This window comes from Sander lucioperca, chromosome 11 (genome assembly GCF_008315115.2).
Source record: "Sander lucioperca isolate FBNREF2018 chromosome 11, SLUC_FBN_1.2, whole genome shotgun sequence".
Classification (NCBI taxonomy): domain Eukaryota; kingdom Metazoa; phylum Chordata; class Actinopteri; order Perciformes; family Percidae; genus Sander; species Sander lucioperca.
Genome location: NC_050183.1, coordinates 10,279,621 through 10,299,362, shown reverse-complemented (window position 1 = coordinate 10,299,362; position 19,742 = coordinate 10,279,621). Strand labels below are relative to the sequence as shown.

The following is a 19,742-nucleotide window of genomic DNA, read 5'->3' as shown; positions in this document are numbered from 1 at the left end:
TCGAAAGTAAATTATAAAGTAATTTGTTGTGATGCTGGCCCTTTGATGGCAGATGGTGCACTAAAGTCATTTGACCTTGTCCTCTTGAATGGGACTTTTTAAAACTTCTAATGGGCCATTGTTAAACATCAAGGGGCCTTTTCCCCCACAGGGCTTGAATGTAAAGTGATACTGCTGGTGATGTTGAGAGACAGTCCACACTGAGGTGAATATGTGAGTAGTGTCTCCGTTGTGTCATGTCTGCGTGTGGTGGTATTTAAGGTTGAATGTTTACAGGAGAGGAATATTAAGAAGGGTGATTGGACTTCCTAATGTCATATCTTAAAGCGGGACTATGTAACTTTTTAAAGAAGAAATAACACTTTATTCCTGTTACAAGTTAGATGTTGTTAGCAGTAGACATGGGCCGGTATACGATTCTGACTGTATGATGACCTTCAGCAAAAATACCATGGTTTCACGGTATTGCGGTATTGCAATTGAAGCTTTAAAATGTAATTTTTTTTAAATGTCTGGGTAAAATGTTTTTTTCCATTGAACACAATGTATTTTACACACTGCACACTGGCAGGGAGATGGATTTCAAAACTGCAGTTTCTCTCCTTGACCACACAACTTTGACTTTTTCAAACCGCGGTATACCTTGAAACCAGTAACTGGCCCATGCCTAGTTAGCAGTGTTTTCCCAAAGGTTGACTTCTTTAGCCTGGTGGAGGGATGCTGATACCACTAGGGCTGCAACTAACGATTATTTTAATAATCGATTAATCTGCCGATTATTTTTTCGATTAATTGATGAATCGGATAAAAAAACAAAAAAACATTAATTTACATCAATTCAATACATACATGTTGTTTTAGTTAATAGTTGTGTAAAGGTAAGTAACCCAAAGAGCAGATACAGACCGCACACACACGCACGTGCGCGCACACGCACGCACGCACACGCACGCACGCATGCACGCACGCACGCACGCACACGTTTACTTGAAGCTTATTCATTACATTATTACCATCATTGTAGTAAGTGCAAGTTAAGTTTATTTGTACACCACATTTAAACACAGCTTAACATGACCAAGTGCTATAAAATAACTTTAAAATTAAATTAAAAAGTACAACACACACAAATATATTTGTCAACAATAACTGATATGGGACAAAGCACAGAATATATACATGACAATAGATTGAAAAATGAATGGGCCAAAAAAGGCGAGTGAATAAAAACGTCTTTAGTCCTGCTTTACTCCTGTTATTAACGAGCTAAAGCTAGCTTGTCATGCTTGTCAAGCCGGATAACGATTAAACACCACACCAGCACCAGATGAGCTACTGGAGGGACGTTACGTTCCTCACTTCAAAACGGAACAAAAGTAGGATTGTGTAGTGACTTTACCCTGCTGTTGAACTCCCTCCTCATCAAGGACTCCAACATGTTTACGTTTTAGGTGCTGAATCATTACCGTGGTGCGGCCGTGCCATGCCGTGTCGCTTTTTCAATTAACACGTTTTTGATTTATTTAGTGTGAAATGCTCCCACACCTTGGATGACTTAGGTCCTACTGATTTCTCTGCCTCCGCTATGTGTTTCAGAACAACGTTAAGGGTCTCTCTTGTCTCTCTCCGTACTTCCTCTACCCCCGCTCTGCTCTTTTTTCTTTTCTTTCGCTCTGCGCCGCTCCGCACGGCACTCAACTCAATTGCTTTTATCTCTGCGACTGAGTGGCGTGTCGCGCGACACAACGAATCGATAATGAAATTCGTTGCCAACTTTTTTAATAATCGAATTTTATCGATTTTATCGATTTGTTGTTGCAGCCCTAGATACCACCGCACCAAATTCCGTTCTTAACACTTTAAAGTTTGTTATATTTATCAGTTACTTTTCGAGATCCACATGAAAAACGCTTCACATCGGCATAGTTGTCTTATATGACTTTTAAGCTTGTTCACCTGTTACTCTCGTCAAGCAATGTAACGTTAGCCTTTAAAAGACTTTTTTTTAAAGGAGTCGGGTGCATTGCTCACTCCACGACGCAACAATACATTCACTTCCCGCCAACCTCACAGAGAACAATGAGGGCAAAACAGCATCGCCGATCTGTTTTAACCGAATATTCTCTGGCCTATCTCAGCTAAAAACACAGAATCTGTCAGCGCTGTGGAGATAGGTCTGGCAATGCGAGACTACCAGTAGGCAAACGTTATCAACAACATTCACTTCATCTGTTCAACTGACTCTAGCAGTTTAGATAACTTGACTGTCCTGCTGTTACAGATGTGAACTAACCACAACTGTTGTTTCACTGACACGTGGCGGTGCGTCGCTGCAGTCAGTCCATGGCGGTGTGCGGCTGCGGAATGAATATAGAGGAAACACAATGAATATTTGGTGTTATATTTTGCATTCAAAAAAAAAGAAGTGTGTTCCCGTTAGCCTGGCAGTCCGCCAGGCTTGTACAATTATAGGGGAAACACTGGTTAGCCATAATAAAACACAAACTCACTCAATGGTGTAACCAGAAGCTCATTGTGGCTATTGCTATCAAATGATCATTGAGTCAGTTTACTGTTGAATGCTTTTTAATGTGCAGTAGCAGTAGTAAATGTTGGCAATAGCAGTAACTATATACAGCTCTGGCGTAAGGAGATTTAACACTGCAGCATTTCCAATAAATCTCTTGTACGTACAGTAGGTAGCCAGTTTAAAACTAGCACGGGAATGGCTGACTCCGCCATACCAATAAAAATGTCTCTATAAATAGGTAATTACAGAATGTAAATACATTAAATGGATATTGCTAAATAAATGCAGAGCATACATAATATCAAAAGAGGCTTTTCATTTCATAAACATCTTAAGGATTACAACTTTAAACAGTAAAGTTATCTCAATGTACAGTAGCTCTAGTTCCATGAGTACATGTGTAGCTCTCTGATGGACTTACATAAAACACCCTTATAATTACAGCTGTTTTTTTCCTCTCTATTGTGCATAATGTCAAGACACAAACGGTTAAAAGCTGACACCATCACAGTAGTATAATGGGCTTTCAAAGGCCCCAAAAAGAAAAAAAAAAGAAATGTGTTGTTTCAAACGCCACCTTTCACACAGAAAAATGACTGAGGCTTTTGTGTGGACCATTACCTAGTTACTGAGTTGGTTACAAAAGATGCTGTCAGGATGTGTCAGACTGTCAGCTAGGTGGTTGACAGTGATATATTGATGTGGCTTATTGTACATTTACTTCACAGTAATTATTCAGAGCTGCAAACCTGAGTTTTGTCAGTCACAATCAAATGGTTAGATGTGCATTTTACGGCACCCTGGTTGCATAATGCCTAAGGTGTATACAATGTCAGCGACATCATCCATAATTCTATTCCAGCCAGGGACCTTTGTTGTTATACCCCTCTCTCATCTACGGAAGAAGATTAGGGCCAGTGTGAAAAATGTATTTGAGTTTTGACTTTATTCCCAGATTTCTGACTTTTTTATTAGAATTAAAGTCGGAATTCTCACTTTATTCTCAGAATTCTGACTGTAATCTCACAATAGTGACTTAACTCAAATACATTTTTCACATGTGGCCCTAATCTATTTAAAAGAGACTATTTAAAATGAATATATTGAATGGATACGAAAAGGACTCGAGGTGATAGTATTGTATACTGACTGTATGGTTCCTGGGCTTATATAGTAAGTCTAGTTTGGATAGGTTATTATTCGGTTTCATGTAGATAGAAGGAAAAGAAAAAAATGTGTAAATGTGTGTATGCATGTCTATGTGTCTATGTGTATGCATGTCATGTCTTTTTAGGTAGGTAGATATACGGTACATGTATGTGTATGTAAACATGTATAAATAAGTGAAGCATCACATTATTTTGTATTTAACTAAAGTATAATTATAGAAAAAGGGGGTAGGACCAGAAAAGTTTTTTTTTAACTTCTTCCTACTCCTTTTAAATATTTTTATTTTTTGTTTAGTTTATTTTGGACATGTTTGAATTATATATTATATATATATTTTATATATATATATATATATATATTTCAAACATGTTCAAAATAAACTAAAAATAAAAAATCTTCTTCCATACTCGCCCCTAGGGGTGGGTATAATAAGGATTGTATCGATACTACTATACTCTTATCGATATTCCTTATCGGTTCTTTATCCATACAGTTATTAGTTCTTTTCCATTACTACATTTTTAAAAAGAATAAATTCAGAATATGATTTGAATTTATTTATATTTTCAAAATAACAAAATGTGGTTTCTAGAGTGGCAACAGTAAAGTTTACAACAGTAAAGTCACTATAACTCAATAATATTTCACAGGAAACAAATCTAAAATGTCATTATAATAAATAATATTCCTGACATCAAAATAGTAAGAGAAGTTTAGAATATATACAGTATATATTAAGCATTGCATTAATTCATGCAGGACACGGAAGTCATAGGCCCACTAATGGAATTATCATTCCCACCAGTCACAACCAAACACAGCCATTTTCACATCAGACGGTCCATTTAAATGTCTCCCTATTCCTCTCTGCTTCCTGCTACTTCAGTGCTGCCTCACACCGCTGCTGCTGGCAAAGCTCACCTCCACCACCCCAACCTCCACCTTCCCGGTTTTGTTTGTCATCAAAACTACTACTAAAAACAGCCACAACAGCCTGGCACCTCCTCCTCATGCTGGTCACCAGCCTGGTCACACACTGCTGTGGGATGGCATCCCATTCTTCAACCAGCAGTCCTGACCTCAACCCCATTGAACACTTGTGGGATCAGCTTGGGCGTGCTGTTGGTGCCAGAGTGACCAACACAACCACGTTGGCTGACTTGCGACAAATGCTGGTTGAAGAATGGGATGCCATCCCACAGCAGTGTGTGACCAGGCTGGTGACCAGCATGAGGAGGAGGTGCCAGGCTGTTGTAGCTGTGTATGGTTCTTCCACACGCTACTGAGGCTCCTGTTTGTGAAATGAATAAATTGTTCAATTGCCAATATGTCTTATTTCTTCAAACTTCAATCATCCAATCCACCAAACACCAAACGAGTCAATGGCAGAATAAGTTGTTTGGCATTGACAGAGAAGATTTGGCAAATTTTTCATGGGAGCAACCCACATACTCAGCGCTGCTGCTCATCCCACAAATGCATGTTCCTTACAAATGGGGCACCATTTGTAAGGGAACTAAACAGGCTTTCCAACGGTATAAGATTTATTGCCAAAAAGCATTGTTACCACAGAGAAATAATCTACCAAACACAAATTTCCTTACTTTTTGTGCTAAGTTTATATATATATATATATATATATATATATATATATATTAGGGCTGTAGCGATACACTAATCTCACGATACGATACACGATATTTAACTCACGATACGATATATATCACGATATTCAGCCAACGATACGATTCGATATAATTCGATACACGAAAACTAAAAACATCAATTACACAATATATGTCTCTGACTAGACAGAGAGTCTACAGCTTGCAAATGCTGGACAAAATGAATCAAAGATGTGTTGAGAAATTAGTTCCATTTATTGAAACAGTGCAAACTGTAGCTTACAAGCCTTTGAAAAGTAAATAAAGTGCAGTATTGCAATTAACAATGGAGAGTTAAAAAGTGCAGCAAGTGGCCTGTTCTGAACAGTGTCTTTGACAGCTTTTTTAGCTTGGGTTAGGGTTAGTTTTAATTGTTTCCATTAACAGTCTGATTGTTTCCCAGAAAATGAAAACCGGCAGCTGATTGGACAAACGCGTCACGTGGTTCTTTTTTCTCCGGAAATTCACAGCCAGACTGTCATGGCGGCTTGTTCAGAATACGATCTCATATTGGACTAAAATAGTTCACCGAAACGTGTTTCTGAAAACATTTTAAGAGAGAAATAGGCCGTGCAGTTGCTGAATCTGTCTTCATTTCAGATCGACAAAGGTTAGTTTAAAAGATTTTCGTCAGATTTTAAGGGGCTCATCCGCTCACCGACTGCCCTGTCTCTGACAAAGGCCGATGGCTCCTCGGATGGACGACGGCACGGAACATACCGAACAGACTCGAGTCACTGACCTCGCCAGACGGTCCGATGGCCGATTATCGGCTCTGTGTGTCAGTGCCCGTAGATGTCGGCGTCTGTGTAAAGTTAGTACGGTAACTTGCTCTACAGCGACACTAGCGGCTGGCTGACCAAATCGCTCTTCCTGCAACGCGAACGGGGGTAAACACGGGGGATTTGAATGGTACTTATGTATCGATACTCGCGGCTTAAAAATCGATACTTTTTTGGGAAAAACAATATCGATTTATATCGCAGAATCGATAAAATTGCTCAGCCTTAATAAATATATATATATATATATATACATACATACATACATACATACATACATACATACATACAGTAAACTCTACTTGGGAGGTAAAGGGACAAAAAGGTGAGCAGAACTTACGGTGTTTTGCTGCTGTTATCCTGACTCAGGGATGCATTTTACAAAGTCTACAGACTACCACGTTGTTGTTGTTGGCATTAAGAGTAAAATACTCCCACACTTTAGAAGACCGTGTGCGAGCTTTTTTCTCAACGTGTTGTTGAACTTGCGAGGAATCCATACTTGTGCTGTTGCTGGAGGCAGCTGGTTATTTATAGATTTCTACGTGTGACGCGTTGACGCAAATTATTTGTGTCGACGCATTTACATAATCGATTACGTCGACGAATCATCCCAGCCCTAACAATTAGCGTGCTTATTTTTACTTTCAAATTTTTTGCAGATATGAGCTTCCATATTTTAGAGCAGGTTTGTCTGTTAGTGAAGTATTACTTACCCTATGCATCTTGTTTCAAGAGGTTTTATCATATCTTGACTTTCCGTGCTATTGTATTATGATTATATCATCATATTTTGTTTTTCCCATTGTCCAAATTAATGAATCTGAGCAAATAGTAATTAAAAACAAAAAGTTATTGATGTTTTTTGTACGTTTGTGAGTCTTCACAGTTTATTACATTGAACCTCAATTTGTTTATTTTATGTTTTGTTATATTATTTATATACTATTTAAAAATATTCTTATCAATGTTGTGATACTCATTTCAACCAAGTGGCCCAGCACCATTCAGTATTCAAAGAGGAAAGGTAATCCTCTTTATTCCGGCACTAACCAGCCATCACTAATATGCACTGCAGAAAAAAGACCTTTATTGGTGATTGGTGATGAGGAATTATTGAAAATCAAAGATGGATTATCTTCCTGCTCGGGGAGCCTTTCAGGAGAGGATGTGGTGGGAAGATCCAAACCCACTCAGCAGGAGGTCAAAACAATTGATCAGCTTGATGACTCACAGAAGTGGAACTCTAATTAACTGATTAAATATTCTGTTCTTTGTAAACAGAGAGAGTCACCCTTGGTAAGGACAGACACACGTCCCCCTCCCCTCCTTTTCTCGTTTTTGGCTTAAACTCAGTTTCTTTGAATAAGGATGACAGGCTAACCCCCTAACCCCCAGGTGCTGGAGGCACCACTGCGAGGTTGGTCAGGCATCTTCCCATCATTTGTTCTTTTTGGCCGGGGTCTCCAGTCCCTTTTTGTTTCTTTGTTTGCTACTTTTGGGAATATTTTTGCATTATTTAATAAAGCTTGTTGGTTAATTGTTAACCTTGTGACTGGCATCCTTTTTTATATGTTGCATCCTCCAATCCCTTTTGAGCCTTGGTTTGTTTCTTTAAATGTAGGCTGTAACAGCCATGAGTAGGACATTTCTAATACATTTACATAAAAAGGCAAATATCCATCTGTGGTCACATCTTCTTGTTTGCCATAAATATCACCGTCACAGTATGTCAAACAGAGACGAGCCTGCAGTTTGTCCCCGCTCTTCATTGGCAGCTAATATACATCCATTCATCAGACGGCTCCATTGCAGACCTGGGGAGAGATTGGCTAATGTCTCTGTGGACCTGTTCATCATCCTCTGCCCACCCTAATGACAAATAAATCTCACAAGAGGTTATGGCTTACCTCTCCTTCTCACTGGGCGATTTTTTATAAATGTCTCCAAGTACTCGTTCAGCATTGCAGAGCAGATTACACCCTCCCCTGAGAGAGTTCCTTCTCTGTTATTCTCTTGTCTTCCTGTTATTTAAAAGTGCCCAGACAATGTACTTTCATTGTATTGGCATCTGACGAAACAAATTTCTGAACAGCAAAGTATATTTGGCAGATGACCATCCATAATGTTTCACTAATGGCTGCACTGATAAATACCCCACACAAGTTATTTTCAACATTTTTTTTTTTCCCCCCAATCTGTTTATTAAATTTTCCAACAATGATGTAAACAAAACAATGAACAGTACAAAGGGGGTCCAAACACGGTATCATACAAATGTTAAAGCAAAGACAGAGCACTATTAAGACAATACAAACTACAAACTAGAAAAACGAAGGCTGTGGGCTGGTCTGCTGCCCGTCATATCATATCAGTAAGTACATCACTCAGGGATATTTGGAAAATGCACGTCTCAAATGTATTGAAAGAAGGGGTCCCATATTTTATTGAATTTTCTCAGTGAGCCCCGTAGTATACATCTATTTCTTTCCAATTTGACAAACCCAAGAACTTCCCTTTTCCAACGGGAATGCAGAGGTGTTGCCGGAGATTTCCACCCTAATAAGATCAAGCGTCTGGTGAGTAGAGTGACAAAAGCTACAAAGCCTTTTTTTTGAGGAAGAGAGTGATAACATGGGTGGGATTACGCCAAACAATGCTACCATAGCATTTGGATCAGTTGCTTTCCCAATGACCTCGGACAATGAACTAAAGATGTCTACCCAGTAAGATTTTAGAGTGGGGCAAGACCAAAACATATGGACATGGCTTGCAGGAGCTTGTTGAGATTTATCACAAGCTGGGTCAACATCTTTATAAATTTTAGAGAGCCTAACTTTGGTAAAGTGAACACGGTGTATGCAACAATATGGTGCTTTCCTGATCATGAAATTTGCTTTGTCCATCCCTTTGGTATTTTAAAACAAGACATACCAACATGCTATTTGAAGTTGCATTGACAAATGTGCTACCCCCAGTACGTACTGTTACTATGTATAATTTTCCCTTGTAACATTTCAAACATGCAGTTTACAATAATAATAGGCAGATTTGCCACTTGCATGAAGTTTGTTGTTGTTTCCCGAAGGGATTTTGGGAACAGCGACTCACAGAGAGTGGAATCCATGAGAGATGTGAGGCAATTATCCTGGAAATGTAGCAACAGTAGAATAGTGTTAGCTTTTCCTGCTTCGGCATCCCGACAGTGGTCGGAAAGCACAGGGGCAGACAGGGCTGGGATCTCCGGAGCTAACCCTCATCACTCCACTCAACAGCCGGGGAGACAAGACAGGACAACCCCGGTGGTTTGGAGGAGCTGCAGCATTTATTTCTGCTCAAACTGCTCAGACTCCAGCTACTGTACATTCACTTAATATCTTCAGCGCTAAACATGAACTCTCCTCTGCTCCGAGCGCTCTCTCTCGTCCGCTCACACCGTATCTCCCAACACTTTCTCTCTTTGTTCAGCAGCCCTCCCCAGAAGGACCTCAAACTCTCCACCAACATGGTAGATGAGCTGGGGCAAATATTACAAACTTGTATTGAAAACGTTCGCAAATTTGCGTCGCTGCTGGTATGAATAGTTTTGATGGGGGCGATTATTTCGCATTTCCCTGTCATTTATTCATCACGCCCCAGTGGTGCCCTTATAGTGCATTCTTATTAGGTAAATGAAAAATGTTGTTTCATTCTAACTTGACCCCATTTGGATGCTTACTTCATTGTATTCTATATCCACAACGTTCCACTACCAGGATTGGTCCGTTGCTGCCAGAGGTGCTGCGGATGATGGTGTTGCTGAATAAATAAAAACAACATTGACAAAACAACTATTTATGAGGGTGTCCAAACACTTAACTGTGTGACCACTAGCACAATTGTGGTTTAGTGCACATCATTTTTGAAAATAACTATAAACAACATTGATTTATGCATAACACAACTATTTGGCAACAGTTAGTAACAGTTAAAAAAAACAAGGTTGTGCGACTTTGGCTACATTGAACGTGTAACGTATGCGGACCGTTAGCGGAGCGTATGTGCCGCAGAATGTACGGTTTAACTGGCTACACCTGCTGCGCACACACACCGTGTGTGAGTCACAGGCCAGACGGAGAGCTTTTGCTTTGGGACAGCACAGAGCTGTGAAAACGTCAATCTGCTGCCAGCTAGGGGTGTAACGGTACGCAAAAATCACGGTTCGGTACGTACCTCGGTTTTAAAGTCACGGTTCGGTTCATTTTCGGTACAGTAAGGGAAAGAAATGCAAACATTAAACTGCAGGTTGTTTATTACTATAAACTTGTTTTAACAATTTGTTTACACTTTTTAAAAAACTTTTTAATAAAATATAATATAATATATATAAAATAAAAAAAGAATAAGAAAAATATTGCTGCAAAGTTCTCCACTAAATAAAATACTCAGTCTCAAACCAATATCACATAATAAAATATAATGAAAAATATAAATAAATAACTATGGATTACAGTGCAGCATTACCAATCCAAGGGTGGTGATGGCGCAGTGGATATGACACATGCCTTTGGTGTGGGAGACCTGGGTTTGATTCCCACTGTGATACATCAACCAATGTCTCTCTGAGCAAGACACTTAACCCCTAGTTGCTCCAGAGGTGTGCGACCTCTGATATATATAGCAATTGTAAGTCGCTTCGGATAAAAGCGTCAGCTAAATGACACGTCAACAAATGACACGTCATGTCACGTCAATCCCAGCTTGTCAACAACCGAGTATGGTCGTAGATCAGCTGCTATAAAAACACCAATTGCTTTCGTTATTGCGTTGGCCCGATCAGAATTACCAGCAAAGGTCTGTTTAAATGCCAACGGGAGCTGCGTTTGAATTACGGTCGTTTTTTTCCTTGTAGTAGTGATGTTCACACTCGCGTGATGCCGTTTCAAGTGCGTTAGCAACGTCGGCACACTGCTTTCGTCTTATCGACTAGTCTTTGTCCGTTGACGTATTTCACTGGGAAACCGAAGTGTTCCCAAACAGGAGACCTTAATGATGTGGGTGGCTCTTCAAGCTCCGGCTTGTCCGTCCTGTCTATGGCCTTGTCTGCATTGGCCATGACGCTAGCTAGTGAGAGGCTGGGCTAAAGCGTGCCGTGTATGTTGTTGTACAGCACGCGGTATGTGATTATTATTTTTTTCCCCAAACCACTTCAGCAGAAATCCCGCCCTGCAGTCGATTTCATTGGTTTAGGTTACAGTGACGGCGGGTAGGTTTAGAGATCAGTGTTTGGTGTCTGTACAGTGATTGACATATTGACATGACCAATGAAAACTTTAGAATCAGCTGCAGGGCGGGATTTGCGCTGAACGCGGAGACTTCCGCAACTTAATATGTTTGTGTGGAAACACGAAAATTGACCTATGTTCCGCACACAAAAGATTGCATTCGGTGCACATGCGCACTGTACCGAAAGCCCTGTACCGAAACGCTCCAGTACGAATACATGTACCGTTACACCCCTACTGCCAGCTGTTATCAGAGGATGCACGGGAGGGAAACAAGAAATAAAAACAGAAACGGTCAAAACTCTCATTCACAGTCAGTAAGTCGTTTCCTGTATATTGGTACATGTTCCACCAAAACAAGTTCCTTCCTGAGACTATTCAGCAGAGGCACCGTGGCTCTGTCCGGTGCTTAGAGCCGCCCAAGACGATTGTGATTGGTTTAAAGAAATGCCAATAAACCAGAGCACGTTTTTCTCCAATCCCAGAATGCTGTGTGGACTAGCCAGACCAAGGTCTGGCAAAGCGAGACTAACTTCACTGTAAAGCTCTATACACACTGCTTCAACATGAGGAGCAATCAAAAGCTTCACAGACCTGCCGTGCCTAGTTACAGTGGCTAAACTATGATTGGGGATTGGCTGTTCGGAGGGTGGGTTTAGCGAAGACTTGCGTCCAATCAAGTCTCTTTTCAGCACATTGTCACTCAGTTAATAATTATAGTCATGGGGTGTACAATTATTATGTGATTATAGCTTATTTAAAGTATATTAGTCAAATGTGGATATCCTGTTGATCTTTTTTCTGTAGATTTGATGTAGAGGAAAGCTTCCTGCTGGTCATATTAATTAACTGTACAGCTGGCCATAGATGTCTAAATGAGGCATTTTTGATTTGAGGGTTGGGTTCTAATCTAAAAAAAGATACAAAGTGAAGACTGTAAGAAGAGAATCGCTTCAAATGTAATCTTTGCATGAAGATGGGAAATGCATGTATTTCAATAACATCCCCTACATCAGTGGTCTTCACTATTTCTTTCATGAGAGCCACACTGATAGGTCAAAGTCAATAGGAGAGCCACTTTTACCACAAAGTATCAAAAGTTACATCCAGTCATAAATAGCATGTCTGTTTATCAATCTATCATCCCTGAACATACAATATGCAGTTTTTTCTACATTAGCCCATCATGTATCTAACCATCCAAGAGCACATTTGGCGTTAAGAGCTGGAAAGATTGCCCAAACTGGCAACTCCGCACTGAGTCAGTGTTAATGACGGAAGGGCAGAGCAAGTTTATCTCTTTTAGTCTATATTTCCATCTTGTAATGCCGCTGTTTCAGGTATTTTTTTCAAATTATTTGAAATAGAGCAGACTTATGGTTATGTTATAGCCCTGCTTGTTTATATTGTTTTTATGAAATATCTGTATTGAGTGCATGATCATATCACCATATTATTTACTGCCATGTGAGCCACAAATTAAAGCTTGGCGAGCCACGCAATGAGTAACACTGCCCTACACCGACCTCCACATTACTAGTTTTCTTTGCACTGTATGAATGTCACACTACTTCCTGCTGAACATAAATTACTAATGCAAATGAGTTGCACGTGAGCCTAATTAATTACACAACCAACCACACAATTAAATAATTGAATCCCCATTTAAGTTAGCAGAGCGCTTAACTGGAAGTGGCCGGCTCTGCTGCCAGAGGTCTCGAGTGTGCACGCTTTATAGGCTGAACAATGCGGAAGCAGAGCGCAAGATCCGGGTAATTTTTGGTTCCATGAAGGCTTCATGTGCCACTGAACAACTCTTTTTTTGTTATGATTGTGCAACTAGATAATAAAAAGTTCTATGGCATTCATTCTCTGTATGTATTTGTTTATGGTTTACAAACGGTTCAACCTAGGCCAGGCAATACAAAAACGATAGTGCTGATTATACCGTGATTTACAGAAATGTACAAATGACAGCAATAGAGTTATCATAAAAGGTTTTAAAGCTATTCTTCCCTTTTACTTTTAGAGGTTTATACAGTGAATCTATGCAGTTTGCTCACCAGGTACTGTGTGATTATGAATATCGTGCTTTTGAAACGCTGCCTCAGCAGGGACTCTCCAGAAGTGTTCTCTAGTGTGCCATCTGTTAGCACGTGAACTGAACGCTGGAACGGAGAATGGCAGGTGGAAAAATTCTAGCTGTGGACTTAATTGGCTGAGACATGAAAACTCTAAAAGACAGGTAATGTAAAATGATGGGGGAGCTCTTTGCTATGTAAATGTGATTGCTCATGACAGCAGTATGTCACAGCTGTCACTTAGCCGCTTTAAAAGTTCAGGCTTTAAACGACAGTTTTACTCCGAGCATGAAATCCCTGAGAGCAGCAAAGTTGGGGAAAGCCAGGAGTGTTCCTGCCAACGGGAGTTAGATTGTAGACAATAGTCTGTTCTTACAATGTGGTGTGTATGCACTGTGAGGAGTGTGTTGGTGTACTGTATGTTGGTGCTGCAGGCTATGAAAACTGGTTGAAAACTGCGAGGGAGAGCTTTCTCCTCAGTCTGCCAAGACCTTCCTGGTGAAGGCGATTGTTGGCTAACTGTGGCATATGTGTAATTATACAGCCCACTGGCAGCTCACACTAATGGGCAGGGGGACACAGCACTGACATTGTCAAACTAGTGAGAGTGGAATAATTCACCTTGACTGAAGTATTTGTTGTTAGTTGTTGTAAGCCTAGCTCTAACATTTATCATCCACGTTTCACAAACTTAACTGATTTGATGATATCCTTACACCCCATTATTATCTTATGTCACTGAGCTACATTAAGTGCTTGTTTTTTGCCTTAAAGCTATAGTGCATAGTTTCTATCTCCCCATCCACATGACACAGCCTTCAATGATTGTGCACCACCCCCCCTCCTCCACGCAGTTGCTTGTAGCCAAGGAGGACACGGAGGATTAAAAAAAAACATGCTGGACTCTTCAGAAGAGGTCATTATCTTCACTTGAGTTTCTGCGTGCGCAAGTTGCCGGACGACACTATTTTCTAAACATAGCCATACTGAGAAATCCAGACAGAGTTGTGGAGCTGATGGGCTTAATTAGCTTTGTAGCAACTCATTTGGCAATGGCTTGAATGTAACAGATGCCCATTAATATAAAATAGTTGCGCACTATAGCTTTAATAGAGTACTCAACCGATTTTGCATCGCACTCCTATAACCCCTAGATTGCACCAGACGTGTCCACACTGCGTTCTGCTCCATGGCTATATGTGTATATATATATATATATATATATATATATATATGTATATATATATGTGTGTGTGTGTGTGTGTGTGTGTGTGTCAGAGGCCACACGCCTCTGGAGCAACTATGGGTTAAGAGTCTTGTTCAGGGACACATTGGTTGATGTATCGCAGTTGGAATTGAACCCAGATCTCCCACACCAAGAGCATGTCTCATATCCACTGCACCATCACCACGCCAGATGTGGCTGTCCGCTCTGCCTTGTCAAAAATACGCACCAGGTCTATTTTTTTTGGTTTTTTTAAAGATTATTTTGTGGGCATTTCCACCTTTAATGGATAGGACAGCCAGACATGAAAGGGGAGAGAGAGGGGGAAGACATGCAGGAAATCGTCACAGACCGGACCCGAACCCCGGACCTTCTACGTGGAGGAACAAACCTCTATATGTGTGCCTGGCTCCACCAACTGAGCCAAACCGGCTATACACCACCAGGTCTATTTTTGACCGAACCGCAGGCCATTCAACAGGCCACGCGGTGAGTGGAAGGACTAGAGCATCCGGTCAATTTTCAAAATAAACACCCTGTGAAGACTCCCGATCGCATATCACATCACTACACTTTTTTAACAACTAAAACACACCCACAAATCTTTGATCCATGTCATTCATAACTGGACTAAATGGAAGAAACCATTTAACTATGTAGACAACTTACTTTTAATGTTGGAAGCATGAATATCCAGGAAAAATGACCAAAACAACGGAATCTACGCATGGCAGGCAATACGCTCCACTTCTGAGATGCTCCCAGTGTGGTATGACGCAAAACCATGGTGCAGCCAGAACGAGGCACATCCACGCCTGGTGGAATTCCATGGGTAACATTGTTGGACTCTAGGCTTGTGCTGATTGGCAATCAGATCGTATATCAACGATTGAAGGGATGATCGCCAATTGCTTTTTATATTAAAGTCTTTAACTAACTTACTATCACAACTAAGATGTTATAAAAAAAAACAAAATCTAGAAAATCTAGAATAAGTGCCCTACTAAGTATTTAGAGATGTTTCTGGTGAAGGTGCAAGTCCGCCTGCTGAGCTCTACTACTAGTGGTCGCCTATCTGTGATCTTGAGTAAACACAATTGGACGAAAAATACATTTATTTTTAGCTGTGATTAAATCAGTAGTTTGTATTATAAAATAATGCAACCCACCACTGCTACTAATGCACTGATTCTGCCACTGTGTTTCAAACGTGTGTTCCCTATTCTGCTGCTGATAAGGTTTTGGCTTTTTTAATTTGTAGAATTATCTTCTACCTTCAGGTTAGATAGATAACATTGGAGTTTGGGATAGGACGTAGACCACCACAGCGCTTCATCTCTGTCCAATCAGGGATAGAAGCACTGCTGGTTTATCAGTTAATTGCATTCATCTGGCCTCCCATGTGTAATTCAGTTCTTAATTAGTTGGCTGGAGTGAAAACCCGCAGGGATAAGTGGGATTGAGAACCAGCGGACTACAATGCACTTCCTCTGATACTCTACATGGAGCAGTAATGTCTGATAGTATGTTGCGTTATTGTGCAGTCTGTGGCCTGTTGCTTAAATAATTAGAGGATGCTGCATTCAAAAGATCACATATAGAGGTGTTTGATGACAGCAGTTTATGTGATGAAGACTAATGTGCGATCATTAACAACCACAACTCCCCGAGGACTGCCTCACACAGCAGCTACTCACTCTACAAAGGATTCAGAACAACAAAGTCTCATCAATCTAACTGCACTTTGCCTCTCTTTGGTTTAAAATAGAGGCATGTATGGTGCCTAAATGACAGTTTTGATCAATAATTATTTTTCTCTTTTTTTTTTCCACAGTTAAACCAACTGTTATAGATGTCGATATATTTGTGAACAGCATTGGACCAGTGTCTTCAATAAATATGGTGAGTTAATCCCTTTACAGTTCTGTCTTCATGGCGGCACAACACCATGCACCAATTGCACCTTGTTACATTATTTTTTTTTGTCTGACCTTGAAATGTGCATTGACCATAGTTTGGTATTAGAAGAGAGGGTAGTCACATCCAAGTGGAGTTGCGTGCAGCTAAAGCGGGGTTTATGCTTCTGCGGTGGCTCTACGCAGAGCCTTCCCGTAGCCTACGTAAGTGGCCTGAGGTTTATACTTGTGCGCTTGTTCCTGCGTTGTTCTGGTGTATCTCTTTAAGAGAATAGCAGAGCAAGCATGTGTGTTTATGTGTGGGGAGTGTGTGGTAGAGCGAGTGAGAGAGTGGCGGGGATTAGTTTTGGAGCAAATACCAACTCTAGAGGTGTAGACGGGGAAACAAAGTGTCTCCCCTGTGCTTTCTGACCACTGTGGGCAAGCTGTAGCAGGAAAAGTTAACCCTCTCCTTGATTTCATGTTGTTTATGGAGAAGGAGAAGCATGAAATGAGTCAGATGAAATGACTAGGGCGAAATGCGACGCTACCAAACCCTAGCCAAACAGACCAATCACAGTTGTTGCGGTCTGCAGTAACGTGTAGTTAAATTTTTTGAAAGGTGCACATCAGGCTACGGCATAGGGTCTGTATCTCCACGTACCTACGTGCGTACCCACGGCATCAATTTAATGCAGAAGCATAAATTTGTCTTGAGACGGTGCTTGGCTGGATGGTATTTGGTTTCTTCAGCTTTTAATTTGATGATTTACTGAGGTTCTCTTCCTTAAATCATGGGCATCAAAACCAGAGTCAGTAACTCACAACTCCCTATTTACTGTATTTACTGAATGCTCCACCTCGCACAACTCTTTGAAACTTTAGATTTCATCTTCTTAAACCTTATTTTCATAAGACCTAACGTGTTCAACTCACATTGAAACTTTGAAGACTGGGTGCTGGATCCTTATGTAGATAATAATATATAAAGGCAGCACTGTTAATACTTTTTATTACCACACAGACATTTTGTGCAAGTGTCTCCCCAGGCAAAAACATGCTGAAGAAGGGCGAAACAAAATGTCTGTGTGGCAATCAAAAGTATTAATTGGAGTGCTGTCCTAATTGCCTTTATATATTATCTACTAAGTACCTGCAATAACTAATTTTCTTTGGCCACTTGGGGGCAGCGGAAACAAGTTGTGAGCACAACATTGACATATCATCACCTTTTAAGTAGATAGGGCGAACTTGTTAGCAATCAGTTACTTATTTACACATCCAGTAGACACAGAGCAACATATTCATTTGTGTGTCAAGTTTCTGGCCACCTGATAAATGTAATTCCAATATGCTTTAGCTCTGTTTTTGGCTCTATTAACACCTGCTAAATGCGCCACTATGTTCACCAGCTAACTGTGTCTGGAACTGTATCTGGAGTTTGGTGCTGAGCAGGTAGTGTACAGTGGGTTTTTAGAGCCTTTGTCGTTGAAAACGGCTGTACCTAAAAATGACACAGAGCGGAGAGAGTGAACTAAAACAGTAACGGCCAGACAGATTCAGGTGATGAAGCTCACCTCACACATTGTCACATCGATTTCACATTGTCATTTGATACATTGTTATTATAGAAATATTATTGCTACAGTAAATTTTTTCACGCCACCTTCTCACCCACACCAATCATTCAATGGTCAAAGTGATCAGGTATCTGATAACAGCTACAGCAGCTTGGTGCACCTTCTGAATGATCGGATGTGTTAGAAAAACGTTGCTTGCTGACGTGACAGACTGGTTTGAATGGCCTGCTTGGATTTGGATTGTCCTACATTGTGGCTTTACGATACATACATTTAAAATTGAGAGATGTTATATTTATGAGACAATGCTATATGTACTACGTGCTAGCAAAGGTTATGTCTTAGAGGTGTCACTTTATAAGCAAGAGAGGCTTTTAGTTATGATATGAGGGGAGGAAAGGAAGCTGGGGAGAACCGGATCAGAGAGGGATGGGGGAATCTGGGATGGATGTAGAAATGGAAAGAAAGCACGGAAACTGATAAGAGATGGGTGAGAGGCAGGAGATGTTGAGTGTATGTGAAGAATGGTCAAGTGGGGGAGAGTTATGGGTTTTAGAAAAGGATAGAGTATCGGCTGTCAGATGGACAGAGAGTCTTTTGTTGAGAGGGGAAACAAATTCAAAGTCAGTTTGAAAGAAGCACTAAGAGAAACGGATGAGACATTTTCTTGGGCATCTTAGGGCGTTTTCACACCGACAGCCTTTAGTTCGGTTGAATCGAACTAGAGTTTGTTTGCCCCGCTGGTGCAGTTCATTTGGGCAGGTGAGAACGCGGCAATCGAACTCTGATGCGCACCAAAAGCGGACCAAACAAGCATACCGAGACCACCTCTTCAAGCAGGTCTCGGTACGCTTATTTGGTCCGCTTTCAATCGAACTCTGGAGCGGTTCGTTTGTGGTGAGAACGTGATCCGTACTCGAACCGCACCGATATGTACTCCGCAAGTCTGAGCTAATGTCTCCTGCAGTCAGGTCTGCCTAGCAATCTGCGTTGCAGCAGAGCAGCAAACTGTAGCAGCTAGCAGTGTTTCTATCACAGAAATAGACAGCAGTCAGGCTCGCTGTCCATCACTTGTATCTCCGTGGTCAAACCAGCTGCTGCTAAAGTTGGAGACAGACGCCGCCAGAGCAGAGCGAAGTTTCGGTGACCAGAGCAGGCGTAGTAACGTCTCTTGCGAAACAATGTCTGATCATTTTAATGAAATGAGCTGGTTTGACAACTAGACCAGAACACAGGACCTTCTTCCTGTATTTACTTTCTTGCTCCCGCCCCCAGACATATCCGACCAATAAGAGGGCTGGACGTTCTTGCGTGATTTGTAATGACGCATTTTGGTACGCTTGGATTTTTTCAGGTGTGAAACCAAACCAAACCAACCAAGGGAAAATTGCTCCAAGTTTACAAACTCACCAACTGATTCAGACCAAAGCAAACCAACTACAAGTGTGAAAATGCCCTTATCTGATCAGGATCATTTCTGTTGATACTGTGTCCTAGTATGAGACGTTTATGTGATATGGCAAAAATATATCACAATTTCTTTTAGGCATG

General features: G+C 40.8%; 1 protein-coding gene across 1 annotated transcript in view; it reads left to right on the top strand.

The window, feature by feature from the left end:
• LOC116057023 (gamma-aminobutyric acid type A receptor subunit gamma3) overlaps positions 1 to 19,742 on the top strand; it is an 85,941-nt gene that overhangs the window by 7,875 nt on the left and 58,324 nt on the right. The window contains exon 3 of the mRNA XM_031309449.2: positions 16,551 to 16,618. Coding sequence (XP_031165309.1) covers positions 16,551 to 16,618 — 68 coding nt within the window. The remainder of the gene's footprint in view (positions 1 to 16,550; positions 16,619 to 19,742) is intronic.